Source organism: Emydura macquarii, unplaced genomic scaffold, assembly GCF_026122565.2.
Source record: "Emydura macquarii macquarii isolate MOO-44397 ecotype Brisbane River unplaced genomic scaffold, CSIRO-AGI_Emac_v2 contig_2676, whole genome shotgun sequence".
Lineage (NCBI taxonomy): Eukaryota > Metazoa > Chordata > Testudines > Chelidae > Emydura > Emydura macquarii.
Genome location: NW_027132813.1, coordinates 2872499 through 2888854, shown reverse-complemented (window position 1 = coordinate 2888854; position 16356 = coordinate 2872499). Strand labels below are relative to the sequence as shown.

The following is a 16356-nucleotide window of genomic DNA, read 5'->3' as shown; positions in this document are numbered from 1 at the left end:
ATCAATTTGCAAATAAAAGCTGCTATTGCAGCTAAATACCCCTTTAATGATGTAATAAACTTTTATTCTTTAAATATAACAAGTACTCTAATATAGATTGAATAGGGGCTGACACAGGATCCATATTCTTACCAGATACCCATAGCGAAAATTTTAACTCATAACATTTCCTATTTGATTGTCTTCTAGAAATTAGTAGAACATGTTGTATATTTGCAGAGAAGGATTTATCTAACTTCATCCAAATCCTATTGCCCTTGCTGTCATATGCAATGACAATGGATCTGAATGGTACACTTTCCCTTGTTGTTGTGTCAGAAGGTCTGTTGACACTGGTAAGCATCTGAAGTTTTCTTTGGAAAGAAGGAGCAAGGCTGTGTATCACTGTTGTCTCAGCCATGCTAGGGTGATCACTATCATCCTTGCCGAGTCCTTTCTGATTTTTTTCACAATTTTCAACATTAGCAGGAATGTCTGGGAAGCATATATTAGCTGTCTGCCCCAACTGAGGAAGAACACATCTGTTAGAGACTGAGTATCCACTTGAACAAAAATACTTGTACTGGCATTTTGTGTTGAATTAGAAACAGATCTATCTTTGGAGTACCCCAAAGAGCAAAGAAATCCTCAATCATGGAATCTTTCAAGGACCATTCATCTGGGAAGATTCCCTGTTTAGTTGGTCTGCTAATCTGGGTTGAACAATCCTGCCAGATGTATAGCAACTGGATACACTTCATGGACTGAACACCAATCCCAAAGTTTCACTGCCTCCTTGCAAAACTGTGATGATTGGGCTCTTCCCCGTTTATTTACATAGTAGATTGCTGTAATATTGTATGTGTCTGCTTGAACCACCAGCCCTTGTGTCTGGAGAAGAAATTATCTGAATGCCAACATAATTGCTCTTAACTCTAGAATGCTGATATGCAGATGACACTCCTGGTGATTCCAGAGACCTCTGGTTACAAACTTGTTGAGATCTGCACCCCAGCGTATTTTTGTGGAATCTGTTGTAATTATCATAGATGGGGAGGGAGGGCTGAACATCACTACTCTCAGAACATGTTTCTGATCGATCTAACATCATACAAATCTTTGGATTTTCCTTGCAATGATAAGTGTTAGCTCCATGATCTCTGCTGCCAGTCTGTAGCTCTTTGCCAATCAGTTCTGAAGCGGTTTCATCCTTAATACTGCATAAGGCATGACATATGGAGGATGCCATCAACCCATTAATGATAAAAAGAACTTTAATTTCTGAGATGGACATTGAAGTAAAGATTGAATGGTTCATTTTATCTTCAGGAATTTTTCCTCCAGAAGGTAAGCCTTTGATTTTTTGGAATTGAGAAGTACTCCAATAAATAGAACATTCTTTGAATGGGTTAATAAGGATTTCTTCTCATTTATTAAGAAACCCAAACTTTGGAACAGAGAGCATGTGAATTGTGGGGCCTTTTTCAGCATGTCCTCTAAAGTTACTTTTTGAAGCCAATCATCTAAATATGGAAACACAAAAATCCCTTGTCTTTGGAAAAAAGCTACAGATAGACATTTGTAAAGACTCAGGATGCTAAGGATGCAATGGCCTATATTGCAAATGGTCCTGCCCTATGGCAAAGCGAAGGTGTGTGATAGTCTTTTCGAAATATGAAAATAAGCCTCTTTGAGGTAGAGAGCAGTAAACCAATCTAGACTAGATAGTGAAGGAATAATGGGACCTAGATTTAACATTCTGAAGTGAATCCTTCGAGTGTACTTGTTTGGCTTAAATCTAAGATCAGATGAAGACCTCTATCTTTCTTTGGAACTAGGAAATAGTGGGAGTAGAACCCCAGATTCCTGAGATTTATTGGAACCTTCTCCATTGTGCCCTCTGTTGGTAGGCAGTTGATTTCAGTTTTTACCACCAACTTGTGAGTGGGGATCCCTGAAAAGAGATGGAGAGAGGGGATTGGTTTGGGGAGAAGGTGTCAAACTAGATAATATAACCATTTTTAAAATGTCCAAAACCCATCTGTCAGTGATCTTTAGCTACTCAGTGTAACATTGGCTTAAATGGTCTCCAAATGCAAGGGAAATAGACTCCAAGGTTGGTTTGCTGCTCTCAAACATCATGTCAAATCTGCAGACTAACTCAGGTAAAGTAGTGGTGAACACATTCATTTGCTTCATCTTGTATCTAAATGGGCATCTGTCATATGACTGAGAAGTAGAGGGTTGTTGTAGTGGTAGTGTTGTCTACCCTTGAAGTAAATCAATGATGATGACAAAGAAGAATTCTGTCTTTGTTATCTGAAAAGAGGTGCAGGAAATCTCCTCTTGAAAGGTTGCAAGGGACATAGGAATTTAGTTGCTGATCTTGTCTCTTATTTTTTCCAGTACTTCATCCATTTTTTAACTAAACAGACCAATGCCCTCAAACAGTATGCCCTTAACCTTAAACTTTGTTTCCTAGGGAAGAGAAAAGGAATGCAGCCAGGCATTTCTTCTGAGAGACAGTTCTATTGTTTCCGATCTTGAAGATGTGCATGAGACATAAAAGGATGCCCTCGGTTTAATGAGGACATTTGCTAATCCAGAGTGTTCATCAGAAAGGTTCTTGTGAAAAGAGATATTTTGTCCCACATAATGGCCTGGAAGTTAGCTATTCTTATGTATAGAGAAGATGATGAGAATAGCTTCCCCCACAAGGAATCCAATCTTTTCCCTTCTCTGTCACTGGGAGTAGAATGTAAAGTTATCCCAATCTTGATCTTTGCATTCTTGCAGCCTCCACCAGAGAATTAGGTGGAGGATGTACATGGAAGAAAGAAAACTCTTCTTTCAGAATCTGTTAAAGCTTATCCACCTTTTCTGCAGTTGGCTGTCAAGAAGATGGGGGTATTCCATGCTGATTTTGCTGATTGCCATAGACCTTCCAAAAGGGGCAGATAACCCTTGTTTGAAGAAGTATTTTCAAGTATGTAAAAAACAGGATGCAAAATTTCCTCCAATGAAACTGAGGCTAGTTTCAACATAGAAAGCATTCTGCTGACTAATTTTTGGAATTGAACGGCATCCTCAGAAGCAGCTTAGGCTACTTGAATGTTTTTTGCTGGAGAGGATCTGCCCATAGGGTCCTGGTTGTGCAAATATTTGTCTGTAGAGGAACCTCAATTTTCTCTTCCTCATCATATAAAGCATCTTGAATTAGAGTAGGGGATTTGTCTCCTGTTATCAGATCTGTTAGCGTAGAATCTAAATATCTTAGATCTGAATATTCCCTCAAGTCTGGGTGTCTTGAATCTGTATAACTTAGATCTGAATGCTGCAGACCCGCAAAAACTCTCCGGTTTCATTCTGAACCAGAGACATGATTTTGGAAGAAGATTGGTACGGAAGGCCCAGAGCTGGCTAATAAAGCCAAAGAACCCAGGAAAGCACTTGCCAGTTCCACCAATTTGCCTAGTTAGTATCATGTGAGAGTCAGGGGAATCCACATCCTTGGAATTGTCAGTATCTAATGAAGATAGTGTCATTGGATCCAGTTCTTCTTCTGAATGTGGATCCGAGCCCAGATCTGACAATGACATGTTCAAGAATACTACCAAGGTTGGTATTCTTAACATTGACACAGGAGATATCATTCTCCTATGAAATCTAGAAGGTGTCCTGGGAGGTGGAGGCAACATTACAAAGGGGTCATCTGAGTTAGAGTGTAGAGACGGATCCTTATCAAGGTCTTTCTTCGCTGTAGAAAAATCAACTGGACCAGAGGCATGCAGTTCTGCAGACTCCTGCATTAGATACTAACAGTGCTGGTATAATATCTGGACTGTAGATTTCCTCAGAACTGTCCAATGAAAATGCTCAGTGTTCTTAGAATCCCCTTCCTTGTGTCTCTGATCTGCATGCTCATTATCTGAGGGAACCAATTAATCTTCAGAAAGCTGTTCTCTCTTGGCCTTTTTCTTCCTCAAAACTGAGGGCCCTAGTTCCATAGAATTTTCAAACTTGATTTCCTTGATGCTGGTATTTTCTTTGGAGCCAGGTCAGAGGACTTTGTTACTGAGTGCTCAGACTCTGGAACTGGAGCTTGGTGCCCAGATTGATGGTTTAACCACAAAAGACTTTGTGGAACTGGAAGGGCTTGGAGCCAAACCCGGCCTCTTGCTTTTATTATCTGGAATCTTAGCAACCTTGGATCTGGAGGTTTTAATTGATAAGGTTATGCCTGTTCATCCTAGTTCATAATGTGAAAATACCACACATCAAGCAACAAAAAGGAGAATGCCCTGCTCCTAAATGTCTTAAACAGCAAAAACAGGTATCTGATTCTGAAAAAACTGGCGGACATAATCCATCTTTTAAAACCATGCTTCTTGATCTTTGAATCTGCAATAACAAACAGTAACTAGCGCTAACACTAAGTACTAACTATGTAACTATTAAAAATAATAAATACGGCATCTATAACTAATTCTCTTAAGGATTTTAAATTCCAAGAAGGCTCACATCCATCCATTCAGCAGTCGGAAGGAACTGAGATGGTAACCACTGCTGCATCCCCTTTTACAGCCACGCCCTCAGAACATGATCAGATGCTGAGGGCAGGGGCGGAAAAGGGCACATGAATCATCAGACACTATTAATAGAAGCCTGCACTGTTCAACCGCACTGGTCAGCACATATCCCCAGAGTGGAAATATGTAGAGGACACTTCAAGAAAAATAACCTTTTATTCACCTTACCTCTGAACATCATAAGAATCCTGATTCATCATGAGAGGACAATGGCTGTGTAGGAGCCCTGCTTTTTTTCCCCAGGGAGCTAAGTTTATACTTCAATATGAGGTTGAGATAGAGGTGCGACTTCGAATCCTTTCAGATGGTTTTCTACTCCAGCCCAGTTCTGACATTGGACTTACTCTCTGGGTTAGATAGATAATGTCCTCCTCATCCCTCTTCCCACAATTTTCAGAACCTCCAGGCCTTTGTGTATTGGAGTCACAGCTCCTGGGAGAAAGTGGTGTCCTGACATGTCCATCCAACTCTGAGCCTTGTGCCCTGGCTATGCAAGGGTTGGCTGTAACAGGCAGGACATAATTCACCCTCTGTAGTGCCATTACATGCTGCTTCACATAGGTAACACCACATAGATTTAGTGTGGTGTTTGTGGGAGATCACTGCCTCTGAGGAGGGCAGGCAAAGGAATCCAAGGGGGGGGGGCACAGCAGTGACAGATACAGGTGACTGAAACCACCACACTACCAAATACCCTATCCAAGGGAAGAGAAGTTGGAAGAAAGATTATAAATTACTGCTGCACAACAACAAATAAAAATTAAAGTTATAAAACAAAGTGCACAGGAGAAATTGAATCACCAATTTATTATAACCCCCAGAAAATCTGGTAGTTTGAGTTGCAGGATGAGGCTTAGCCCTGGAGCCTACAGCAACAACTTTGGACTGCCTCCAAATTCCACAGGTGGGGGGCATTAATCCACTAGTGGTAAATAAGGAAAGAAGCTGTGTTGAAGAAAAACATCTACTTTGTCCCATAAGCCTAGCCCACATCCTCCATGCTATATTACCTCACATAATACTGAAGTGTGTTCAGTGTCTCAAGTCATTTTAGATTACCTGTATATTTTAACAATAGTAAATAATGTTTCAAGAGATTCCCAAATTTTAATTTTACAGTCAATACTTTAAGCTAGTGAGCTAGCTCAGTAGCCCACCAGATAGGATAAATGTCACACCAGAGTCTGTTGCACACCCTTGCCTCTGGGCACAGTTTACTGACTAACAAGTAAAACTTAGGAAAAATACCAAAATAAATAGTTCACCCAACAGTGTCTATAGTTCCTACCATCCTTTCTCTCATCTCTCTCAGTGCCTCCCTATCCCCATCCTTGCCCTGACCCAGGGATTCCTGCAGGAGCCCTTCTAATCCCTGCAGTTCACTCTCTAAACCGTTTGTATGGGAATCACCTAATGATTGGGTTCTTTCCCTGCAGTTTTCCAGCCCTGAGCTCTTGTTGGCCTTTATAAGGAACAGGTACTCTTCAGGTTGTCATCTGAACCTAGTCCCACAACCTCAGCCAGGCAGCACCCGATTTGTAACAGCTGGGGCTGGGACCCATCTCCCCTTAAAGGGATCAGATACCCTGTGACAAACACTATTAACAAATTTCCCAAATTTATACATATCAAGTTGTTTTAAAGATATTAAGTTGTTCTTAATGCAATTATCATTATTTATATTCAATTCTATCCTGGTAAAAAGCTCAGATTAGGAAAAATACCTGTTTTGAAAATCCAGAAGTTCAGCATTAATTTTTTCAATGTCTACATCTGTCCAGAGTATCTCATAATACCCACTGATATTGTTCATTACAGTATCATATAATCCATATAATTTCTGAAGCAATCCTAGCTCCTTCCTACAAGACAAAAACCATATAAACAATAATCAGCTTCTGAAACACAGTGTAATAATTTCTGCTAATTTATTATGAGTACCAGAGTATAACTGAAATTTTTTTAGAGTGCGATCTTTTGAGGATAGAAAGCTGTGTCTTCTATGTACTCTAGCACTGAGAACACTAACAGCACTCAAGTAATAAGATAATGTGAAGTACTAGTCAGAATAGCCCGATATTTAAGTTGTTTAATATTAATAACAATATTGCAAAAGTTTCAGATAGACTAATTAGGGGCTTGTCTACATGGAAGGAGGTATACCAGACTGACTTGATGCACATTAGTTAAAAACAACAGAGAAACTGAACTAATAGCATGCACACAAGTTGGATATGCCCTCTTTCAATTTGCATTGCGTTCACACGGTAGCAGCTTTCTGCGTACTAGGCACATGGCATTCTCTGAGGATATCCTATGGTCCTTTACTTTGCCACTGAGCAGTATGCATTCTGGGATTTTTCTCATTATGCATAGTGGGATGCATAACAGAAGCCAGGTGGGTTCAAATTTTTAAAAATCCCCATGCTTCTTTTCTGGATGAGCAAGAATAATTTTCAAACTGCTGTTGGCCAGCACAGATCCAACAATGCTCTATAAAACTGTGCTGGTAACCACAAATTTACAGAGGCTGCTTGAGCTATATTTCAGCTCTTGAAGCTAGATAACTTTGGTTTTGGTCTTTGCCTGGTGCACCACCAAGCAGATGATGTGGCAGCAACAGAAGCCTGAGCTTCAGCTGCAGCAGAGGAAGCCACATGAGGATGAGGAAAAAGAGAATGACACCAAGCAACTACTAATACAAGAGCTGTTCCTGTAGCAGCCTCACACCATGCAGCACTGTTTCTGAGTTCAGGAAACCAGCATCAATCAGTGGGGAAAAACCGATGTGCAGACCTGCAATGACTTACAGCAGCAAGAGAATTTCAGAACGATGAAGGCAACCTTTTTTAGATATGTGTTGAACTAGCCACAGAGCTGCAGCAGCATTGTGTCAACGAGGTGCTCCATACCTGTGGAAAAGCAGGTTGCCATGACTGTCTGGAAGCTTGCCACCTCTGAATGCTACCAGCCTGTAGCCAACAAAATCGGCATAGGAAGGTGAACATAAGGGCCATTGTCATGAAGGTGTGTGATGTCTTGCATAAGGTACTGTTGCACTGGGTTACAAACCATGGTAACCCAATAGATTATTGATGGCTTTGCATGTATGGGGTTCCCAAACTGTACTAGGGCAATTGATGGGACCCATGTGTCTATTATTTCCCTCCCTCCTCCCCCAGGGCTCAGTAGTAACAAATAGCAATGGGTATTTCTCCATGGTGTTCCAAGGACTGTTGATCACCATGGCAGATTTACAAACATAAATGCAGGATGGTCTTGAAGATCTATGATGCTTTGATTTTTTTAAACTCAGTACTATTTAAATTAACAGAGAAAAGACTATTCGCTCCCAGGACCACTGTGGACATTAGTGTGTGGAGATTGCTCTGGTTACCCTGGAAGACCACAGCTTATCCTCTGCTTCCCTGATTAATGAAGCCATTCAAAGGGCACTTGTGTAATGGAACGCTAAATTGTATTATACTGCTCAGCCACTAGGTGGCACTCTGATATCAGACCTTATTTAAGCTAACCTGAGCCATACAGGCAGAACATTAAAGCTCTTGTACTGAATATGCCTGGTGTGTATCTCACTAAGAAGAAAGTTCTATAGCCAGTCAATATCTGGTGAAGGAGCATGACATGATGTCAGAAGTAAACAAGGCTAGAGGAGAACAGAAAAAAGATGAAAAAAGCAACAAAGGTTGCAAACAAAAGGAAAAAAAGCAACAAAGGTAGCAGGATCTCATCAGCATGTGACTCTTTAATGCCCCAGAAAACTTCATTGTGAAGGTTCATCAAAGCTGGACAGATTGGAAGCGGTATTTTCAAGATTTTGAATTGCCACAAAACTCCACTAGGAAAGTGTAGATATTCAGGTATCTTCTTTAATTTATGATATGAGGTTGAAATCAGAGTGTATCTTTAAATCCTTTGAATTTACTGAAGACTCTAACAAAAATAACCATGAAAGGGTTCTGGATACATGTGATGCATACTTTATACCCCACATAAATGTAGTTTATGACAAAGCATGTTTCCACCAGAGAATTCAAGAACCAGAGGGGAAATGTAGAATGTTTTATAAAAGCATTTCACACATTGTTTAAAAACTGTGATTTGGGTTCTGGAAAACATGAAAATACCAGAAACAGGCTGGTTATTGGATTAACAGATAAAAAAATCTTTCACAACAGCTACAATTTAAAATAGACCTAAGTCTATCCACAGGTATACAGATGGCAAAGCAGTCTGAACTAGTTAAATAGCAAAACAAAGGAGTTCACTCATATTACAGACAACCAAGAACCATTGTTCCTGGAATTTATCAGCGGTGATGACACAGAGCCTGCCTGGAAAGTGAAACTCAATAATCATGGAAAGGCTATTGACTTTAAAATTGACTAAGGAGCTGACGTTACAATCATCTCAGAAGGATTTAAAATCACCTTCAACCCCTCCCAGAGCTGAAAACACCTGACACAATACTGACTAGCCCTGGAGGTAGTTTGAACTACATGAACCAGTTCAACAAAGAAACAACTTATGAAGACAAAAGATTTGCATTCAGAGTATATGTGATTAAAGGATGAAAGACCAATAGCCTTCTCAGCTGCTGTGTGGCAGCCATGATGGGCCTAATGAGAAAGGTGGAAGAACTCGATTGAATATTTGTTGACATGAGACATTTGAAAGGAGACCTAGTACGAATAACCATAAGAGGCAATGCTGAACCATATAGTGTACACACACCTCATACGATTCCTATCACAAATTGGAAACCGAGTTAAAGAGAATGGAATGAGTTAAAGAGAATGGAATGGATTGGCATAATCAAGAAAATCTCTGAACCAACAGCCTGGTTGTATTAGTTATAAAGAAAAATGGGAAAATATGAATCTGTGTAGATCTTAAAAGACTTAATGAAGCAGTTGTGAGAGAAAAATATATCACAACACTGGATGACTTCCCTCCCACAGTGAAAGGAGCTACAATATTCTCCAAGAGGGATGCCTCGAGTGGATTCTTGCACATTTCTTTAGCCCAAAAAAGTGCTAAACTGACTACATTTTTCACACGCTTTTGGATATTTTGCCTTTGAAAATTACTTTTTGGGATTACCGCTGCACCTGAAATTTTCCAAAAAAAAGATGGCAGAATAATTAACAAACACAAATGGACTCGTAGTTTTTATGGATGATATTTTACTATATGGGTTGTTGATGGAAGAACGCAAAAAACTCTCTACGAAGTTCTAAGTCCAATCAGTCAGTCCAGACTGAAGCTAGTCAAAGAACAGTGTATTTTCCACCTACTCCAAATTGAGGTTCAGAGACAGACAATAAACAAAGGATGAATCAATAATAGTCCTGAGAAAGTAAAAGCAATTCCTGAATTGAATGCACCAACTAACTGATGTATATTGGGGATGGTAAATTACCTTGGTCAATACCAACAAGACCTTTGTACTATGACAGAATCACTAAATGAACTATTAAAGTCCAACACATCGTGGCTTTGGTGGTCAAATCAAGAAATTGCCTTAAAAAAGGTAAAATAAATTATCTTAACTGCTCAATTCTCAAGTACTATAATGTGAACAAAGTCACAATAATCAGTGAGGATGCAAGCAGCTGTAGCCTAGGTGTACACGTGTAGCCTAGAAAACAACATGGATTTGAGTGGAAGCCAGCTGCATTTTGCTCTTGCACACTCACAGAAGCAGAAAAATTATATGCACATATTAAAAAAGTGTCTGGTAAGCATATTGGAATGTGAGAACTTTTACAGATAATTGTGTGGAATGGATTTGTTTACACTGATAACAGATCATAAACCATTTATAATCCTTGCCAATGAAAAAGACCTGTATCAAGCACCCCAGAGATGCTAATATCTATTGATAAGGTTAATACAATTTAACTCAATTGTTAAATATGTTACTGGAAAAAATCCAGTAGCAGCAGACACTCTCACAGAGCCCAGCACCGCATTCAACTCCTTGTGACTTGAAAATGACGTAAGGTGTACATGGATGCTGTGAACACATACAGACCAGTTTCAGAAAGAGACTACACCAGGCTTAACAAGCAATCTCAACCAACACATGTCAGGAACTTCTAAGTTGCATTGGCATGGCTAGCGCAAGCATCTAATGGACACTAAGGAAGTGATTAAACTACTTTCCGGTGCATGGACAACTAAGTGAATCAAATGGACGCATGATTAAAGGCAACAGCATTGTAATTTCAAATGAAATGAGAAGAGAAATTCTAAACCTCATCCAAGAAGGACATCAAGGATTAACTAAATGCCATGAACAGGCCAACCAGTCAGTGTAGTGGTAAGTCATCAGCAAGGACATAAAGAATAAAATATCTTCATGTGGGAATTGCAGAATTAACAGATCAACACAACACAAAGAACCTTTAATAACAACACCTCTACTAGACAGACCTTGGCAGAGACTAGCTGCAGATTTGTGCCAATTCAGAGGACATCATTACCTGGTCATGATGGACTATTCTTCCAGGTGTATGGAAATAATGTACTTGAAAGACATAAAATGTGTTATCGAGAAATTAAAGTGCACTTTTGCTCACTTCAGGATTGCTGAACAACTAGTGATGGACAAAGGAACACAATTCACTGGAGGACAATTTAAGTCATTCCAAACAAAATATGATTTTGATCATATTACTAGCAGCCCACATTACCCACAAGTGAATGGAGAGGCTGAGAGAGCAGTATAGGCAGCCAAGAAAATCCTACAGGAGGAAGATCCATTCTTTGCTCTTCTGAACTACAGATCAATACCAATCAATTAACTACAGATCAGTACCAATAACAGCTACTGAATATAGTCCAGCAAAACTCCAGACGAGAAGATTACTCAGAAATACTGTTCCAACTTTGGAACAGATGGTTCCAAAGTGGCTGGACATGAAGAGAGTACCCAAATTGAATAAAAAGGCTAAAAGAGCTTATGAACTTTTACAATGCACGTTGCTCAGTTAAAGAATTGCCAGTTCTAGAACCCCATGACCATGTTTGTCTCAAACTGGATGGAGAAAAGAGATGCACAACTCCAGCAGTCATAAAGAAAAAGATTCAGTCCCCAGACCACATGTGATCAAGATCAAGATGGATCACTTGATAATTGTCCCGTTCTGTTCATTCCCTTTGAAGCATCTGGCATTGGCCATGTCAGAAGAAAGGATACTAGGCTAGATGGACCATTGGTCTGACCCACAATGGCCATTCTTATGTTCTTATAATAGTGGAGAATTCAACAGAAGAAATGTGCAGTAACTGTGGTTACTTGTGCAGTAACTGTGGTTCTTTGAGATGTGTCCCCCAATGGATGCTTCACTGTAGGTGTATCCGTGGCCCTGCGCCTCAGATTGGAGATTTTAGGTAGCAGTGTCTTTTTGGCCTGTACCTGTGCTCTCCCTGCCCCGTGTCCTGCCTTTAGGCTATCTAATGCTGCACGGACAAACCGCCCTCAGTTTCTTCTCTACCACAGAGCCTGTTAATGAGAACTTTCAGGTACAGGGGAGGAGGACAGGTCATGGAGTACCCATAAAGACACATCTTGAAGAACCACAGTTACTGCACAAGGTGAGTAACCTTTTCTTCCTCTTTGAGTCGTGTCTCTATGGGTGCTCCTGTGTAGGTGACTCTACAGCTTTACCCCTGATGGAGGTGTGGGGCTTTGGAGTCAAGTCTAATATTGATGATAATACAGTGGAGCCAAATCCGGTGTCTGATGCTGAGTCATGGATGATTGCACAATGCTCCGCAAAAGTATGAGCAGATCCCCAAGTTGCTGCTTTGTATATTTCTGTAATGGGAACATTTTTAATAAAGGCTACAGAAGTGGAAACTGAGCTGGTGGAATGCGTTTGAACTCTAGATGAAGATTGCAGATTACGGGTATGATAGCAATAGGTAATGGAGTTAGATATCCAACTAGAGAGTCTTTGTTTTGAGATTGAGGATCCTTTGGATCTTTCTGCAGTTGAAATATTTTAGGAGATTTTCTGAAGTCTTTCATTCTATCCAAATAGTATGCCAAAGCTCTCCTGACATCGAGGGTATATAATTGTAGCTGGGAGGTGTGGCCTTCCTTGGAGATTGACGGCGAGGGAAAGCCAAACCTCCTCTGGCGGGAGGAGCCCAGGAGTACAACCCCAACTGACCAGAAGTAGAAGTAGCAGGAAGTATAAAAGGCAGGTCTTCCCACTCAGTAAGGGGAAGGTGGCCAAGGGAGAAGGACGTCTCTTCCTTGCTGCCGGGACCTGGGCCTGGACCAGACCATTACCCGGAGGAGAGGCTGCCGGAGCTGCTAACTTCCTGGGGCCCTGAAGAGCTAGGGGAGCTACCTGAGCCTGGCAAGCCAGAGGAAACCCCTGGATCTTGCAACCTGAAGGAGCTACCCAAGCTGCCAGCCTCCTGCAAGCCAGAGGAGACCCCAGGACCCTGCGACTTAGAGGATCTGCCCTCCACAGATGGCTCTGAAGAGTTCCCGGACCTGCCATTGAGCGACGAGGCTGAGGGATTCTGGAACTTTCCTTGGGCAGAGTATCTCAAGGAAATGGGGAGCAACTTGAGGGACCAGGTACTCTAGGGAAAGGGGGAAAGGAAGGAGCCCAGAGGAGCCAGGCACCCGTCCGGCTGTGTTATGACCTGTAGTCGGGTTAGCACGTTTCAGCTGGAGCCCTGCTGACCGAGTGATGGGACAACCCATCACTGCCAGAGCCCTGGGCTGGGACGCAGTGGAGTCAGGTGGGCCTGCATCCCCCTTCTTACCCTGACCTATGGGTGATTGCCTGCTAAGGGCCAGACACTGTTTCCCTGCTGCCTGCCCTGGTTTTGGACTATTTAAGGGAGTCTTTGACTGTAGAAGGCATTGACAGAAGTTTGTTCAATCTGTCTCTGGTGCGTATACCATTTTGAACCATTCCTGAAGGCTACTCATGTGGAGCCTTGCATGATTTATCACAAAGGTGCCTGCCACCATGTGCCCAAGCAGTTGAAGGCAATTTCTGGCTGAGGTCTGGGGGCTGGTCTGAATGGTGTCAATTAAGATGGTTAGAGTGTTGAACATGTGTAGTGGGAGAAAAACTTCGACCTTCTCTGCATCGAAATAAGCTCCTAAGAATTCCAAATGTTGAACTGGAGTCAGAGATGATTTCTGAGAGTTCATTTGTAGTCCCATTTGTGTGAATATATCTGTAGTCTTTCACGTGGCCAACAGGGAATTGTTGAAGGAGTGTGTCTTGAGTGGGCAGTTATCTAGATACAGATATATCATGATTCCTGATTTGTGAAGGCAGGCTGCTACCACAGATAGAACCTTAGAGAACATTCTGGGTGCAGATGACAGGTCAAATGGAAGTACCCTGTATTGAAAATGGCCTTGACTGAAGGTGAACCTGAGAAACCTTCTGTGGGATGGTGGAATCACAATCTGAAAGTAAGCATCTTGTATGGTTCTCAGGCCTCGACAGTCTCCCTGGTCCAGAGATGGAATTATTGCTGCTAATGTAATCATCTTGAATTTTTGTGTCTTTATGTATTCATTTAGTGCTCTCAGACTGAGAATGGGTCTCCATCATCTGTTATTTTTCAGTATCAGGAAGCAATTGGAGAAGACATCCTTCCCTTTTGTTGATTGGGAACTGGTTCTATAGCACCAAGGTTTAGGAGATGTTTTATTTCCTAACAGGCTCTTATGAGAAGGGTCCCTGAACAGGAACTGGGAGAGAGGATGGGTAGGAAAGAGGGAGGTAAAATGGATTGAATAACCATTGGAGCTTATCTCCAGTACCCATTTGTCTGATGTTATCTTTTCCCAGTTTTGTTGCAAAAGAATAAGGCAGTGTCCAAAGAGATATAAATGGTTAGAGTTTTGCAGCAATTCATGGTGGGAGTGGTGTTCAGTAACTAGGTGATGCTGTGCATAACACACCTTCTTTATGCTAACCTCAGCCGTATGGGCAGAACACTAAAGGATCTTATGCTGAACATCTAGTATGTATCTTGCTCTGAAAGAAGCTCTATAGGCAATCCATTTCTGGTTCAGAAGCATGACAACTTGGACAAAAGTAAGAAAGTGATTAACTCAATAGTTGAGGAATAATAGTTGAGTGTGCATTTGGCCATTTGAAAAGAAGGTGGCATTGTTTGTGGAATAGGCTGGAAGCTGCAAAAAAGATATGCCTAGGATTATAGCTGTGTATTGTACACCATATTTGTGAAAGTGAGTAAGCCTTAATGATATGTGGAAGGCTGAAGGACTAGGGGAGAAGGATGTTCACCAGGCAGGACAGATGCAGAAGGAGGAAAGGAAAATAGGTAGATAGACGATGGTGTGGGCTTCAAAATGGTTGATAATCAGACCTTTAACGTGAGACAGAGGCCAGTTTTCTGGCATGAGCAGCTGCCGTTTTGAAGAAGTGTATGGGAGGAGGAACCAAATGTGTGAGGTGAAGGAGAGAGTTGAGGTGGGGGCTAGAGACTCAGCCGACTAGCCAAGCCTCAGCGACCAGCAAGTGGCAGGAGCCAGCAGATGGGAAGGCTAGCCGAGCCCCAGCAATGGAGAGGTGAATAGTGCAGCTACAATGGTTGATATGGGAAAGGGGAAGCAAGAAGGGAGAGGAAAAGGACACAGCACCCTGTATTCTGGAGTAGGGTGGGTTCTGCTCATGGTTTTTTGAGTTTATGAATCCTGTTTGCACTATTTTCCCAAACTTGTGCTGAGTTACTTCCTTCCTTTTATTAAAAAAGTTTACTTTCTACACTCAGGCTCTGTGCTTGAGAGAGGGGAAGTATTTTGCCTTTTGGGGGCACCCAGGGAATAGTGTGTAATTTCCTAGGTAACTGTGTGGGGGCTCGAGATGGTTTGGTATTGCATCTTTGACAAGAAACCCTTGATATTGAGCCCAGCCCTTGTTTCTGCCAACTCCATCTGGCAGAAGGTTACACAAGCATCAAACAGGCAAACGCAGAGAGAAATGAGTGAGTTCAATATATTCTATGAAAGGCCAACTTTTAGAACAATTATATGAATAATGGTAAGGTTTTAAAGTTTCTGGGCCTGATCTTTCAAAGGAGCTATGCTGATTCACACTTGCTGAGAATCTAATCCTCTGGATTTCGTTACAGGGCCAAAGTTAAAGTTCTATGGGTGTTAAATGGTCTGTGTATATGTACTGAGTGTTAAAAACAGCAGCAGAATTGTTTATGTAACTTTAGTTTTCAATTGCTATGGTTTTTAATACTTCTGGGTTTTACATATATGTTTAATGGTGTATGTTTTCTTGAATTGTACTATGCAACTGTACCTGCAAATTAACAAAGATTCTGTGTTGTAATCTCCCTTGGTGGATTGTTTTGTTTTGTTTTGTTTTGTTTTGTTAATCTAGACTATAGCTGCAAAAACCTCTGTGAGCCATCCAAAGGAAACTTGAATACTGTTCAACACTTTCTGTGACAGGCATGCAAAGATTTTCCTGGAGTACATGTGATTTCTTATATCATTTCCCCAGGCATACCAATTGCTCAAACCCTCAGGCTGTCTCCGTCTCTGCATTCCCAGCCCATCCCCCTTGCCTGGCTCCAGATCCTAATCATTCCTCACTCCCCAACTGGAACACCACCTCCTGGCTCTAATCAGTACTACTTTCGAGCCCAATTGCAGCTTTTACTTCCAGCCAGTCCCACTCCCTGGCCAAAGTGCCCAGTTAGCCATGACTCTGCAGCTCTAACTCCAGACCACATC

General features: G+C 41.5%; 1 protein-coding gene across 1 annotated transcript in view; it reads right to left on the bottom strand.

Annotated features, from left to right (window-relative positions):
- The window catches only part of DNAH8 (dynein axonemal heavy chain 8), a 563218-nt gene that overhangs the window by 288730 nt on the left and 258132 nt on the right, over positions 1-16356 (bottom strand). Inside the window, exon 34 of the mRNA XM_067565373.1 lies at positions 6293-6430. Within this exon, the coding sequence (XP_067421474.1) occupies positions 6293-6430 (138 nt within the window). The remainder of the gene's footprint in view (positions 1-6292; positions 6431-16356) is intronic.